Source organism: Somniosus microcephalus, unplaced genomic scaffold (genome assembly GCF_052327205.1).
Source record: "Somniosus microcephalus isolate GS21.2 unplaced genomic scaffold, FLI_Smic_1.0 scaffold64, whole genome shotgun sequence".
NCBI lineage: Eukaryota > Metazoa > Chordata > Chondrichthyes > Squaliformes > Somniosidae > Somniosus > Somniosus microcephalus.
Window position 1 is genome coordinate 682,941 of NW_028225251.1, and position 15,231 is coordinate 698,171.

The 15,231-nt window shown below is 47.6% G+C and overlaps 1 protein-coding gene across 2 annotated transcripts; it reads right to left on the reverse strand.

Moving 5' to 3' along the window:
- Positions 1-1,617: 1,617 nt before the first annotated feature.
- Positions 1,618-12,989, reverse strand: LOC147083157 (uncharacterized). 2 transcript variants are annotated; one of them, XM_085980221.1, is made up of 3 exons: positions 12,868-12,956; positions 11,400-11,562; positions 1,625-3,433 (listed from the first exon to the last, which is right to left on the reverse strand). In XM_085980221.1, the coding sequence occupies exon 3, from the start codon at positions 3,322-3,324 to the stop codon at positions 2,527-2,529; it is 798 nt and encodes a 265-aa protein (XP_085836347.1). In that variant the 5' UTR covers positions 3,325-3,433; positions 11,400-11,562; positions 12,868-12,956; the 3' UTR covers positions 1,625-2,526. The 2 variants fall into 2 exon arrangements, with proteins under 2 accessions (XP_085836346.1, XP_085836347.1); XM_085980220.1 differs by lacking the exon at positions 11,400-11,562 and having other exon boundaries at positions 1,618-3,433; positions 12,868-12,989.
- Between the last annotated feature and the right edge of the window lie 2,242 nt (positions 12,990-15,231).

The window sequence follows — 15,231 nt, forward strand, 5'->3', positions numbered from 1 at the left end:
TCTGGGTAAAGACGTTTCTTCTGAATTCCCTATTGGATTTCTTGGTGACTATCTTATATTGAGGCCTCTAGTTATGCTCTTCCCCACAAGTGGAAACATTCTCTCTGTATCCACTCTATCAACATTTTTCATAATTTTAAAGACCTCTATTAGGTCACCCCTCAGCCGTCTGTTTTCAAGAGAAAAGAGACCCAGCCTGTTCATCCTTTCCCGATATGTATACCCTCGCATTTCTGGTATCATCCTTGTAAATCTTCTCTGCACCCTCTCCAGTGCCTCTATATCCTTTTTATAATATGGCGACCAGAACTGTACGCAGTACTCTAAGTGTGGTCTAACCAAGGTTCGATACAGGTTTAGCATAACTTCACTACTTTTCAATTCTATCCCTCTAGAAATAAACCCTAGTGCTTGGTTTGCTTATTTTATGGCCTTGCTAACCTGTGTCGCAACTTTTAGTGATTTGTGTATTTGTACTCCGAGATCCCTTTGTTCTTCTACCCCACCTAGACTCGCACCCTCCCAGTGATAAGTGACCTCCCCATTCTTCCTCCCAAAATGTAATACCTCACATTTATCTGTTCAGCCTTGGTCACCCTGCAAAAACTCTGAAATGTTTAAGAATGAAATCAGGGAGTCAAAAAGCTCAGGTGAGGCAGTTTAAAAAGACAGTCCCTGACCAGAGATTGCTGGGTGCTGACACTCGGTGCTCACGAGGATAGAATGTCCCATTCCCCAGGCACGGACATCCAGCACCTCGATCACAGCAACAATTCACAAAACACTGGCAATATAACTTGGAGCAGAGATGGTTAAGTGGAGCTGTGATTGAGGTGCTCAAAATTATGAGGGGATTTGATCGAGCAAACAAGGAGAAGCTGTTGTCACTGGCAGGAGGGTCGGTAACGAGAGGACACAGATTTCAGATCATTGGCAAAAGAATCGAGAGAGGAAATGAGGAGACTTTTTTTATACAGCGAATTGTGGTGATCTGGAATGCACTGCCTGAATGGGAGGTGGAAGCAGATTCAATAGTAACTTTCAAAAGGGAATTGGATATATACTAAAAGCAGGAATTTGCAGGGCTGTGGGGAAAGAGCAGGGCAGTGGGACTAATTGCATCGCTCTTTCAAAGAGCCGGCACCAGAACGATGGGCCGAAAGGCATCCTACTGTGCTCTATGATTCTATAACATCAGCTTCTCTCTGCTCACTAGTACTGAGAACAGGGAATAATCTTTAAATCCAGCCCAGTTATTGGGGTTTTAACATTAACAAGCCCCAGTTGCCTGAATTAACATGGTTCAGTCCTGGATGTGATTAAAGGCATCGGAAACAGTGGAATCGACCCACCGCAGTCACACTGTGGACACTCTGGTGTGTCAGCGGGTGGGATATACCAGGGAATCCCTTTCCACACACTGAGGTTGACTCTAATGATCGGGAGTCCCAGGGCTTCGGACACCAGATAATCAAGCTCACAAGAACACAAATTGTCTCTCCAGGCTTTATTAAGAGCGCTGCATAACACAGATCGGGTGATAATTCCCTCAATCTGGAGAATAGAAGTACAGTGGATTCGCGCGCGATCTTCTCGAGTCTGTTCCAATTGACAATGGCTTAAGTGGCCTGTTCTTGTACACAAGCTTGGTTACCGCTCAGGAAATGGGATTGTTTGGACCTGTCTGTTGACCGCCTCCTGAACTCCTGCTAATTCAGGGAATTTAGTCCATCTGTGACCAGACTATAACCACAAGCCCGTCTGGTTAACACACCTATACGGTCCGTGAGGTTATTATTAGATTCACACCCAGACGTTGTGCCTTCACTTGTCTGGCACTTCATCCTATAACACGGGTACAGGGGCTCAGTAATGTTTCATTCATCAGAAAAAGACAAAGTACAACAACATACTGGGCAGCTTAACAGAATCTCATCATATTTATGGGGCCATAAATATAAGTCATTAATAAATCCAGGAGGGAATTCAGGAGAAACTTCTTTACCCAGAGAGTGATGAGAATGGGGAACTCGCTACCACAGGGAGTAGTTGAGGTGAACAACATAGATGTATTTAAGGAGAAGCCAGATAAACATCGGAGGATATGTCGGAGGAGGCTCGTGTGGAGCATAAACCCCGGCATGGACCAGTTGGGCCGAATGGCCTGTTTCTGTGCTGTACATTCAATGTAATAACATGAACAGTCCACCGGTGCGCTCGAGGCCTTCCGTGACCGGTGGGTACCGGAGGGACTGGCGTGCATCATCACCACCGAAAATAGAATTTTAATTTAATTTAAGTTTCCTTTAAACTTTTTTTGGTTATGTTACATGTTTTATTGGTTGTGATGGTTGACTTTTAATAGGCAATTGCCTGTGATAAGGAGAAAAACAAAAATAACATTAACAGTCAAATCAAGGGAATCATCAGCACAACAGATTGAAAGATTAAACAGCAGTACAAGAATTTATAAAACATTCATCCATTCCACGTTCATGTCACCCAAGCTGTCTACAGGGCCCTGCGCTACACAACAGTGTGAACAAGCTGGTGTCGCTTCAGGACCCTGGAGCTTTTAAAGCTCTCCCCACAGTCAGAACATTTAAACACTCTCTCATCAGTGTGAACAAGCTGGTGTCTCAGCAGGTGGGATGTGTAAGTGAATCCCTTCCCACACACTGAGCAGGGGCAGGGAAATGGCCTCTCCCCGGTGTGAACTCGCTGGTGTCTGGTCAGAGTCCCGGAGCATTTAAAACTCTTCCCACAGTCAGAACATGTAAATGGTCTCTCATCGGTGTGAACAAGCTGGTGTTGCTTCAGATACCTGGAGCATTTGAAGCTCTTCCCACAGTCGGAACATGTAAATGGTCTCTCATCGGTGTGAGCAAGTTGGTGTTCCTTCAGATCCCTGGAGTATTTGAAGCTCTTCCCGCAGTCGGAACATTTAAATGGTTTCTCATCGGTGTGAACATGCTGGTGTTCCTTCACATGCCCGGAGTATTTGAAGCTCTTCCCGCAGTCAGAACATTTAAATGGTTTCTCATCAGAGTGAACAAGCTTGTGTCTCAGCAGGTGGGATGAATAAATAAATCCCTTCCCACACACGGAGCAGGTGAACGGACTGTCTCCGGGGTGACTGCGCCGATGAACTTCTGACGTAGACGGGGAACTGAATCCCTTCCCACCATCCCCACCTTTACCCGGTTTCTCCCCGGTGTGACGGAGCACGTGTCTCGCCAAGGCAGGCAATCGGCTGAAGGCGAGTCCACACAGGGAACATGTGTGCAGTTTGTCTGCACTGCGATCACTGCTCTCTCCTTCCATGTGTAAAGGCCGATGATATTCAGGTCCTGATGAATTGAGCAACTCTGTCAGATCTTGTGGTGATGTTTGGTTTGAGCTTCCTGTCTGTAAATGCTCCACTTCTAAAACTCTGTAAAAGGAGTTTAGAAAGGGGGTAAGAGGGAGAATGTTGTCTCATGTCCCCCTTTCCCAGCCCAGGGGCAGTGAAGCTGATTTTCAGGCCCCAGCTGCTGCACAAGTTGGTTGAAAAGATCAACAGTAACGGCGGCTGCAATCCCGACAAGGCCCCGCGCTCCAGAAAGCACTCCGGCCGCCGCACTGAGTTGTGGCCGACCCCGCGCATGCGCCCCATGGCCCCGCCCTCAGCTGCTCCACAGGCGCCCGGCCCGCACCGCACATGCTCAGCACACACCCTGGGCCCCTGTCAATCATCCTCCCCCGCGCCTGTGCGCTGGGCCCGAGCTCCAGGCTGCCGCACGGGGCTTTCTTTGTAAAGTCGGTGTTGGTGAAGAGCCGCAATCAGTGAGGGAAACATAGAAACATAGAGTAGGAGTAGGTCATTCGGCCCCTTGAGCCTGCTCCGCCATTCAACGAGATCATGGCTGATCATCCAAACTCAGTATCCTGTCCCTGCCTTCTCCCCATATCCCTTGATCCCTTTAGCCTTAAGAAATATATCGAACTCCTTCTTGAATATATTTAATGAATTGGCCTCCACTGCCTTCTGTGGCAGAGAATTCCACAGGTTCACCACTCTCTGGGTGAAGAAATTCCTCCTCATCTCTGTCCTAAATGGCTTACCCCTTATCCTTAGACTGTGACCCCTGGTCCTGGACACCCCGACCATCGGGAACATCCTTCCTGCATCAAGTCTGTCTAGTCCTGTTAGAATTTTATAAGTTTCAATGAGCTCCCCTCTCATTCTTCTAAACTCCAGCGAGTATAAGCCCAATCGACCCAATCTCTCCTCACACGTCATTCCTGCCACCCCAGATATCAGTCTGGTGAATCTTCGCTGCACTCCTTCCATGGCAAGAACATCCCTCCTCAGATAAGGCGACCAAAACTGCACACAATACTCAAGATGTGGCCTCACCAAGGCCCTGTACAACTGCAGCAAGACATCCTTGTTCCTGTACTTGAACCCTCTCGCTACGAAGGCCAACATACCATTTGCCTTCTTAACCGCCTGCTGCACCTGCATGCTTACCTTCAACGACTGGTGCACAAGGACACCCAGGTCTCGTTGCACTTCCCCTTCTCCCAATCTATTGCCATTCAGATAATAATCTGCCTTCCTGTTTTTGACACCAAAGTGGATAACCTCGCATTTATCCACATTATATTGCATCTGCCATGCTTCTGCCCGATCACCCAACCTGTCCAAATCATCCTGGAGTTTCTCAGCATCCTCCTCACTGCACACACGCCCACCCAGCTTTGTGTCGTCTGCAAACTTGGAGATATTACATCTAGTTCCCTCGTCTAGATCATTAATATATATTGTGAACAGCTGGGGTCCTAGGACCGATCCCTGCGGTACCCCACTAGTCACTGCCTGCCACTCGGAAAAAGAGCCGTTTATTCGAACTCTTTGCTTTCTGTCTGCCAACCAGTTCTCTATCCAATTCAATACCTTGCCCCCAATCCCATGAGCCTTAACTTTACACGCTAATCTCTTATGTGGGACCTTATCGAAAGCCTTCTGAAAGTCCAAATACACCACATCCACTGGTTCTCCCATATCTATTTTACCAGCTACATCCTCAAAAAATTCCAGTAGATTAGTCAAGCACGATTTACCTTTTGTAAATCCATGTCGATTTTGTCCAATCCTGTCACTGTTTTCCAAGTGCTCTGCTGTTACATCTTTTATAATGGATTCTGGCATTTTCCCAACTACCGATGTCAGGCTTACTGGTCTGTAATTCCCCGTTTTCTCTCTACCACCTTTTTTGAATAGTGGGGTAAAATTAGCTACCCTCCAATCCATGGGAACTGTTCCAGAGTCTATCGAATTTTGGAAGATGACCAGCAATGCATCTAGTATTTCTAGGGCCACTTCCCTGGTGATTGTAATTTTCTGGAGTTCCTCCCTCCCTTCCATTTCCTGATTTACAGCTATTTCTGGGATGTTACTTGAATCCTCTATAGTGAAGACCGATGCAAAATACCTGTTCAATTCAACTGCCATCTCCTTATTTTCCATTATTAATTCCCCAGACTCACTTTCTATAGGACCAACGCTCACTTTGTTAACTCTTTTATTTTTTAAATATCTATAGAAACTTTTACTATCAGTGTTTATATTTCTAGCTAGCTTTCTCTGGTACTCTCATTTTTCTCTCCTTATTAATCTTTGTCATTCTTTGCTGTTTTTTATATTCTGTCCAATCTTCTGACCTGCCAGCCATCTTTGCACAATTATATGCTTTTTCTTTAAGTCTGATACTATCTTTAACTTTTTTAGTTAACCACGGATGGTGGGTCCTCCCCTTGGAATTTTTCTTTCTCGTTGGAATGTATATATTCTGTGTATTCTGAAATATCCCCTTAAATGTCTGCCACTGCAACTCTATTGACCTCTCCCTTAACCTAATTTGCCTGTTCACTTTAGCTCGCTCTGCTTTCATGCCCTCATAATTGCCCTTATTTAAGTTTAAAATACTAGTCTTGGACCCACTCGTCTCTCCCTCAAACTGAATGTAAAATTCAATCATATTATGATCGCTGCTACCTAGGGGCGCCTTCACTATGAGGTCATTAATTAATCCTATCTCATTGCACAATACCAGGTCTAGTATAGCCTGCTCTCTGGTTGGCTCCAGAATGTGCTGTTCTAAGAAACTATCCCAAAAAGATTCTATGAACTCCTCATCTAGGCTACCTTTGCCCATCTGATTTTTCCAGTCTATATGTAGATTAAAATCCCCCATGATTATAGCCATACCTTTCTGACAAGCTCCCATTATTTCTTCCTTTATACTCCATCCTACCGTGTGGTTACTGTCAGGGGGCCTGTACACCACTCCCACAAGTGACTTCTTGCCTTTATCATTTCTCAACTTAACACGCAGGTGCAGCAAGCAATTAGGAAAGCAAATGGTACGTTAGTCTTTATTACAAAAGGATTGGAGTATAAGAGTAAAGTCTTACCGCAATTATATAGGGCCTTGGTGAGACCACACCTGGAGTATTGTGTACAGTTTTGGTCTCCTTACCTAAGGAAGGATATACTTGCCTTAGAGGGAGTGCAACGAAGGTTCACCAGACTGATTCCTGGGATGGGGGGATTGTCCTATGAGGAGAGATTGAGGAGACTGGGCCTATATTCCCATGAATTTTGAAGAATGAGAGGTGATCTCATTGAAACATCTACAATTCTTACAGGGCTCGACAGGGTAGATGCTGGGAGACTGTTTCCCCTGGCTGGGGAGTCTAGAACCAGGGGTCACAGTCTCAGAATAAGGGGTCAGCCATTTAGGACTGAGATGAGGAGAAATTTCTTCACTCAGAGGGTGGTGAATCTTTGGAATTCTCTGCCCCAGAGGGCTGTGGAGGCTCAGTCATTGAGTATAATCAAGGCTGAGATCGATAGATTTTTGGACTCATGGGGAATCAAGGGATATGGGGATCGGGCGGGAAGGTGGGGATGAGGTAGAAGATCAGCCATGATCTTATTGAATGGCGGAGCAGGCTCAAAGGGCCGAATGGCCTGCTCCTGCTCCTATTTCTTATGTTCTTAAGAAAGCTGTTTGCTATAGCCTGCTGCACCATGACAAATACACAGAGGATTTCAGTTACGTGGAGAGACTGGAGAAGCTGGGATTGTTCTCCTTGGAGCAGAGAAGGTGCAGCGGAGATTTAATAGAGGTGTTCAAAACAGGAAGGGTTTTGATAGAGTAAATAGGAGCATGGGAAAAGGAGGAGGCCATTCAGCCCCTCCAGCCTGTTCCGCCATTCAATGAGATCATGGCCGATCTGTGTCTTAACTCCACCCACCTGCCTTGGCTCCATATCCCTTTGCTCCCTTGTCTAGCAAAAATCTGTGGCTCTGGGATTTAAAATGATTAATTGAGCTGGCATCGACTGCTTTCTGTGGGAGAGGGTTCCACACTTCTGCCACCCTTTGTGTGAAGAAGTGTTTCCCAACTTCTCTCCTGAATGGCCTGGCTCTGATTTTAAGGTGATGTCCCCTTGTCCTCGACTCCCCCACCGGCGGAAAAAGTTTCTCTCTATCTACTCTCCCAATTCCTTTCAAAATCCTAAAATCCTCAATCACTCCTTAACCTTCTAGATTCCAGGGAACACAAGCCTAGTTTATGTAATCTCTCCCTCATAATCTAACCCTTGGAGCCCGGGTAACATTCTGGTGAATCTGTGCTGCACTCCTTCCAAGGCCAGTATATCCTTTCTGAGGTGCGGTGCCCAGAACTGTACACAGTGCTCCAGGGAGTTCCTGGGAGTTACTGTGCGCAGGTCCCTGAAGGTGGCGGGACATATTGAGAGTGGTTAACAAAGCATATGGGATCTTGGGCTTCATAAATAGAGGAAATAACAACAGAAAATGCTGGAAATACTCAGCAGGCCAGGCAGCATCCGTGGAGAGAGAAACAGAGTTAACGTTTCAGGTCTGGGACCCTTCATCAGAACTGGAAAAAGCTGGAGATGTAACAGATATTAAGCAGGTGCAGGGACAGGGGGCGGGGGGGGGGGTTAGGAGGGGAGGAAGAAATAGAAAGAACATCCTGTACTTTTGTAAGAGGCAGGAAAGATAAAATGTTGCAAATGGGAGTGGCAAAAATCATACTGCATGAAGAATGAGGTCAGGGATAATTATCTGAAATTGTTGAACTCAATGTTGAGTCTGGCAGGCTGCAAAGTGCCCAATCGAAAGATGAGGTGATGTTCATCGAGCTTACATTGAGCTTCATTGCAGCAATGCAATAGGCCGAGGACAGAGAGATCAGAGTGGGAGTGAAGCGGTGAATTAAAGTGACAGGCGACCGGAAGCTCAGGGTCACCCGTACGGACTGAACGGAGGTGTTCCGCAAAGCGGTCACCCAATCTGAATTTGGTCTCGCCAATGTAGAGGAGACCGCATCGTGAGCAGCGAATACAGTATATTAAATTGCAAGAAGTACACGTAAATCGCTGTTACACCTGGAAGGGGTGCTTGGGGCCCTGGACAGTGGGAAGGGAGGAGGTAAAAGGGCATGTGTTGCATCTCCTGCGCTTGCATGGGAAGGTGCCAGGTGAAGGAGGTGGTATTGAGTACAAAAGTAGAGAAGTTATGCTGAACCTTTATAAAGCGCTGGTTAGGCCACAACTGGAGTATTGCGTCCAGTTCTGGTCACCACGCTTTAGGAAGGATGTGAAGGCCCTCGAGAGGGTGCAGAGGTGATTTACCAGAATGGTTCCGGGGATGGAGGATCTTAGCTACAAGGACAGGTTGGAGAAGCTGGATTTGTTTTCATTAGAGCAAAGGAGGTTGAGGGGTGATTTGATCGAGGTGTACAAGATTATGACAGGTTTGGATAGGCTAGACAGGGAAAGGCTGTTCCCACTAGTTGATGGTACAAGGACTAGGGGACACAGAGTTAAGGTTTTGGGCAAGAGATACAGGGGGGATGTGAGGGAAAACTTTTTTACGCAGCGAGTGGCGAGGACCTGGAACTCGCTGCCGACGGAAGTGGTGGAAGCGGAGACACTCAATGTTTTCAAGGGGAGACTGGATAGGCACTTGAGGGAAATAAACTTGCAGGGCTACGGGGATAGAGCGGGGGAGTGGGACTGACTGGATTGCCCTACAGAGAGCCGGCACGGACTCGATGGGCCGAATGGCCTCCTTCTGTGCCGTTATGACTCTGTGACTCTCTGGGGTCCAACCAGGGCTTTGTATAGCTGTAGCTTATAAGGAGAAACTGTTTCCAGTGGCAGGAGGGTCGGTAACCAGAGGACACAGATATAAGGTCATTGACAAAAGAACCAGAGGCGAGGTGAGGAGAATTTTATTGACGCAGCGAGTTGTTGTGATCTGGAATGCGCTGCCTGAAAGGGCGGTGGAAGCAGAGTCAATAATAACCTTCACTGGGGAATTGGATAAATACTTGAAGGGGAAACATTTTCAGGGCTATGGGGAAAGAGCAGGGGAGTGGGACTAAATGGAGAGCTCGTTCAAAGAGCCGGCACAGGCACGATGGGCTGAATGGCCTCCTTCTGTGCTGTATGATTCTAGGAGCCACTCCTAGAGTGGAGGGGTGCCCGCAGGGATCGCTTGGCAGGAAATTGGGAGGAGGTGGTTCACACGCAGACAGCACCTGATTTCGAGACGCTGTCCTTTTAAAATTGGTCCTCCACAGGCAAGGAGGGACTCAGTCCCTTTAATGAAAATCACATTGAAAAGGAGAGTCCCTGTCCCTTTAAGAGCCCTCCGCCCACCATTCCCACCTTTTTCGCAAAGTCTTTGAAATTAATAATAAAACTTCATGCAGAAAAAATGTGAGTGTGGGTCTGACTGTATTTTAGTGAGTATCTGTGTCTGTCTGACTGTATGTGTGTGTGTCTGTGTAGAATGATACAGTACTGAAGGAGGCCATTCGGCCCATCGTGCCTGTGCCGGCTCTTTGAAAGAGCGATCCAATTAATCCCACTCCCCCTGCTCTTTCCCCAAAGCCCTGTAAATGTTTTCCCTTCAAGTATTTATCTCAATCTCTTTTGAATTATAATATTGAATCTGCTTCCACCGCCCTTTCAGGCAGCGCATTCCAGATCACAACAACTTGGTGTAAAAATCTGTTTCCTCATGTCACCTCTGGTTCTTTTGCCAATCACCTTAAATCTGGTTTCTGTCCCTTCAGCCACTGGAAACGGTTTCTCCTTATTTACTCTCTCAAAATCCATCCTGATTTTGAACAACTCTATCAAATCTCCTCTTAATCTTCTTTGCTTAAGGAGAACAACCCCAGCTTCTCCCGTCTCTCCACGTAACTCAAGTCCCTCATCCCTGGTCCCATTCTCGTCAATTTCTTCTGCACCCTCTAAGGCCTTGACATCCTTCCTAAAGTGTGGTGCCCAGCGGAAGCCTAGCCAGTGTTTTATAAAGGCTTAGCATAACCTGCTTGCTTTTGTACTCTATTCCTCTATTAATAAAGTCAAGGATCCTGTATGCTTTTTTAACAGCCTTCTCAACTTGTCCTGCCACCTTCTAAGATTTGTGTACATACACCCCGAGGCCTCTCTGTTCCTGCACCCTCTTTAAAACTGGACCATTTAGTTTATATTGCCTCTCCTCATTCTTCCTACCAAAATGAATCACTTCACACTTCTCTACATTAAATTTAATCTGCCACGTTTCTGCCCATTTCACCAGTCTGGCTACATCCTCCTGAATTCTGTTACTATCCTCATTGTTTGCTACATTTCCGAGTATCGTGTCATCTGTAAATTTTGAAATTTTGCCCTGGATCCCCAAGTCCAGGTCATTAATATATATAAAAAAAAAGCAGTGGTCCGAATCAATGTTCACGTTAAGTTGCGCGGCCACGCAGCGGTCTGGAGGTCCCGCGCAGCCGGCTCACCGCACTATAAATGGATTAAACGCGCATGCGCGGAAATTTGAATGGGCCGTGCAGCCCGTTAAAGGGGCCATGCACCTCAAAAGAAATTAGAGGGGACATTGGTCCTAATACCGACGCCTGGGGAACATCACTGTTTACCTCCCTCCAGTCTGAAAAGCAACCGTTCACCACTACTCTCTGCTTTCTGTCCCTTGGCAGAAAATTGGGAGGGGGCGAGTGCAAACAGCACCTGATTTCTCGCCAAGCACTCACGGGAGCAGGGGATTAGCCCTACTTTAAATGTCAGTCTCTTACATATATACATTATATAAAAAGGGAGACGCTGTCCCTTTAAAATCGGTCATCCATGGGGACGCGGTCCCTTTAATGAAAACCTCAGAAAAAGAGAGCGCCTGTCCCTTTAAGAGAACCCCCACCACTCCCATATTTCTCTTAATAAAGTGAAATGAATAATTAAAAACCCAGAAAATTAATATTTAAAAAATTAATTAAGGGAGAAGAAGTATTTTTACTCACATTTGCTCCACAGGGTTTCTTGTTTCTGTTTCATCAATTTAAAAACAAACTGCTTTTTTTATGATCAGCCATGATCGCATTGAATGGCGGAGCAGGCTCGAGGGGCCGAATGGCCTACTCCTGCTCCTATCTTCAATGTTTCTATGTTTAAAACAAATATCTTCTGTAAAATAAAATTAGTTTGAGCTGTAAAATGTGAAAAGAACATTAAAAACAAACTTTCCCAGGATCACAGATTCTGACCAGGCCGCTTTACAAAATGGCGGCGGGCCGATCCCAGGTCCCGCCTCCCCCTTCGCCGCGATTGGTTGGAGGACCAAAGCACCTCGGTCGGTCCTCCAGACTCCGCCTCCCCTCGCTCATTGGTGGAGAGCTCAGTGTCAGTCAGTGCACGCCGGCGACGTCGTGACGTTGCAGGGTGGGCGGTTGGAGCAGGCGGGAAATTAAATCAATTTAAATTAAATCTCCCGTCAGTCTCCTCTGTCACAATCAGCTGGCGCAAGTCCCGCCCCTCGGGCTCCCTGATTGGTTGGAGGACCCGCCGCTGGCTCGCTCCTCCAGCCCCGCCCCGCTCGCTCCCTATTGGTCGGAAGCTCCCGTCAATCAGGCCCTGGGCCCGGGTCCTATCTTCTATGTACTTTCAGTGATGACTTTTATAAACTGGTTTTGCAGGAAATTAGAAGAGGAGGGGAGAGATTTGAAGACACTCGGTCCCTTTGTGACTCTAAAGTTGCAGCTGACCCCGCGCATGCGCCCCATGGCCCCGCCCTCCCCTGCTCCACAGGCGCCCGGCCCGCACCGCGCATGCTCAGCACACACCCTGGGCCCCTGTCAATCATCCTCCCCCTCTGAACAGGCCCCGCCCCCTCCCCCTACTCCACATGCGCCACCGGTCCCAGCTCCCGAAGTTGAGCCGCTACCGCGCCTGCGCAGGGCCTCGGATTCTGGGTCGGCCCGGGCAACCGCGAGAGTCCGGATCACCGGCGGAAAGTGAATTTTATGAAGGTTTTTTTTTATATAGCGGAGAGAAGCGCGGGCGGGGAGATAAATAAAAAGAAAATACAAACCGCACCGTCCCAGCGCCCTCCCGGCACCGAGCGGAGCGGATTGAGTGGCCGCAGCCTCTTCTCGGAATGGCCTCTTCCTGTGATGACGTCACAATCGGGCCACAGCCTCAGCGCCTGGGAGGAAGGTCCCGCCCCCTTACCGCGCCGCCATTAGTTGGAGGACCAGGCCGCCCAGTTCAGTCCTCCCAGCTCAGCCCTCTTCCTATTGGTCAGCGCTCCCGTCAGTCAGAATCACATTGTTCCGGCTCACTCCGCGCGGATGAAACCGCTCTGTTCGGTGTCCACGGAGGTCCCGCCCGCCCGACTCTCAGGTTTGCTTTTTCTGGTATTTTTCTTTATAATCTCGCTCTCCGCTCCCCCTTCACCTCGATTTAAATCGATTCCCCAGCACTTTACTTTACCCCGGCCGCTGATTCCGCCTCTTCCCCGGGCCAACTTCCGTCTTCTCCTCAGAGGCCCCGCGCAGGCGCACTGGCAGCCTCGTTTTGTGTTGGGGCCAAATGAGCATGCGCGGCCCCGCCTCTCCACATTTAAAGGGACACCCATCCACACACAGAATCCCCACAGTGCAGATAGAGGCCACCGACACATATCCCACCCTATCCCCGTAACCCCACGTATTTAATCCCCTAACACGAAGGGTCAATTTATCATAGCCAAATCAACCGAACCCACACATCTTTGGACTGTGGGAGGAAACCGGAGCACCCGGAGGAAACCCACGCAGACACAGGGAGAATGTGCAAACTCCACACCCACACCCTGCACATTTAAAGGGACACACACCCCCTCCACATTTAAAGGGACACCCACCGCCTCCACATTTAAAGGGACATCCACCCCGCCACATTTAAAGGGACACCCACCTCCTCCACATTTAAAGGGACTCCCTCCCCCCATCTCATGTCCTCTACTGTGGAGGAGGAATTCCTTGAGTGTTTACGGGATGGTTTCCTGGACCAATATGACGAGGGAACCAACCAGAGATCAGGCCATCTTAGACTGGGTATTATGTAACGAGAAAGGATTAATTAGCAATCTTGTTGCATGAGGCCCCTTGGGTTGGAGTGATCATAATATGATTGAATTAGCACTGTTGCCTCACAGCGCCAAGGACCCGGGTTCAAATCCGGCCTCGGGTGACTGCCTGTGTGGAGTTTGCACATTCTCTCCGTGTTTGCGTGGGTTTTCTCCGGGTGCTCCGGTTTCCTCCCACAGTCCAAAGATGTGCGGGTTAGGTTGATTGGCTATGATAAAAATTGGCCCTTAGTGTTAGGGGGGATTAAATACGTGGGGTTACGGGGATAGGGCTTGCGTGGGATGGCTGTCGGTGTAGGGACCGGGTGGTAGGGTTTGGATGATCAGCCATGATCTCGTTGAATGGCGGAGCAGGCTCGAAGGGCCGAATGGCCTGCTCCTGCTCCTATCTTCTATGTTTCTATGTTTCATTAAGATGGAGAATGAAGTTGTTGACTCAGAGATTAGGGTCCTAAATTTAAATAAAGGAAACTACGATGGTCTGAGGAGCAAGTTGGGTAGGATTGATTGGGGAATGTCACTCAAAGGGTTGACGATGGACAGGCAATGGCAAACATTCAAAGACCGCATGGATGAACTACAGAATTTGTTCATCCCAGTTTGGCATAAAAATAAAACAAAAGAGGTGACTCAACCGTGGCTAACAAGGGAAATTAGGGATAGCATAAGATCCAAGGAGAGGACATATAAATTGGCCAGAAAAAGCAGTAAACCTGAGGATTGGGAGCAGTTTAGGATTCAACAAAGGAGGACAAAGGGATTAATTAAGAAGGGGAAAATAGAATATGAGAGTAAGTTTGCAGGGAAAATAGAATATGAGAGTAAGTTTGCAGGGAACATAAAAACTGACTGTAAAAGCTTTTATAGATATGTGAAGAGAAAAAGAACATAAGAAGTAGGAGCAGAAGTAGACCATATGGCCCCTCGGGCCTGCTCCACCATTCAATAGGATCATGGCTGATCTGAACCTAAACTCACGTCCACTTCCCTGCCCGCTCCCCGTAACCCCTAATTCCCTTATCAGTTAGGAAACTGTCTATCTCCGTTTAAAATTTATTTAATGTCGCAGTTTCCACAGCCATCTGAGGTAGCAAATTCCATAGATTTACCACCCTCTGAGTGAAGAAGTTTCTCCTCATCTCAGTTTTGAAACGGCAGCCCCTTATTCTAAGATTATGCCCCCTAGTTCTAGTCTCACCCATCAGTGGAAACATCATCCCCGCATCCACCCGATCAAGCCCCCTCACAATCTTATATGTTTTGATAATATCGCCTCTCATTCTTCTGAATTCCAATGAGTAGAGTCCCAACCTACTCAACCTTTCCTCATAAGTCAACCCCCTCATCTCCGGAATCAACCGAGTGAACCTTCTCTGAACTGCCTCGAGAGCAAGTATATCTTTTCTTAAATATGTAAACCAAAACTGTACGCAATATTCCAGGTGTGGCCTCACCAGTCCCCTGTATAACTGAAGCAAGACTTCCCTGCTTTTATACTCTATCCCCCTTGCAATAAAAGCCAAGATTCCATTGGCCTTCCTGATCACCTGCTGTACCTGCATACTAACCTTCTGTGTTTCATGCACCAGGACCCCCAGATCCCTTTGTACTGTAGCACTTTGCAGTTTCTCTCCATTTAGATAATAACTTGCTCTTTGATTTTTTCTGCCAAAGTGCATAACCTCCCACTTTCCAACATTATATTCCATCTGCCAAATTTCTGCCCA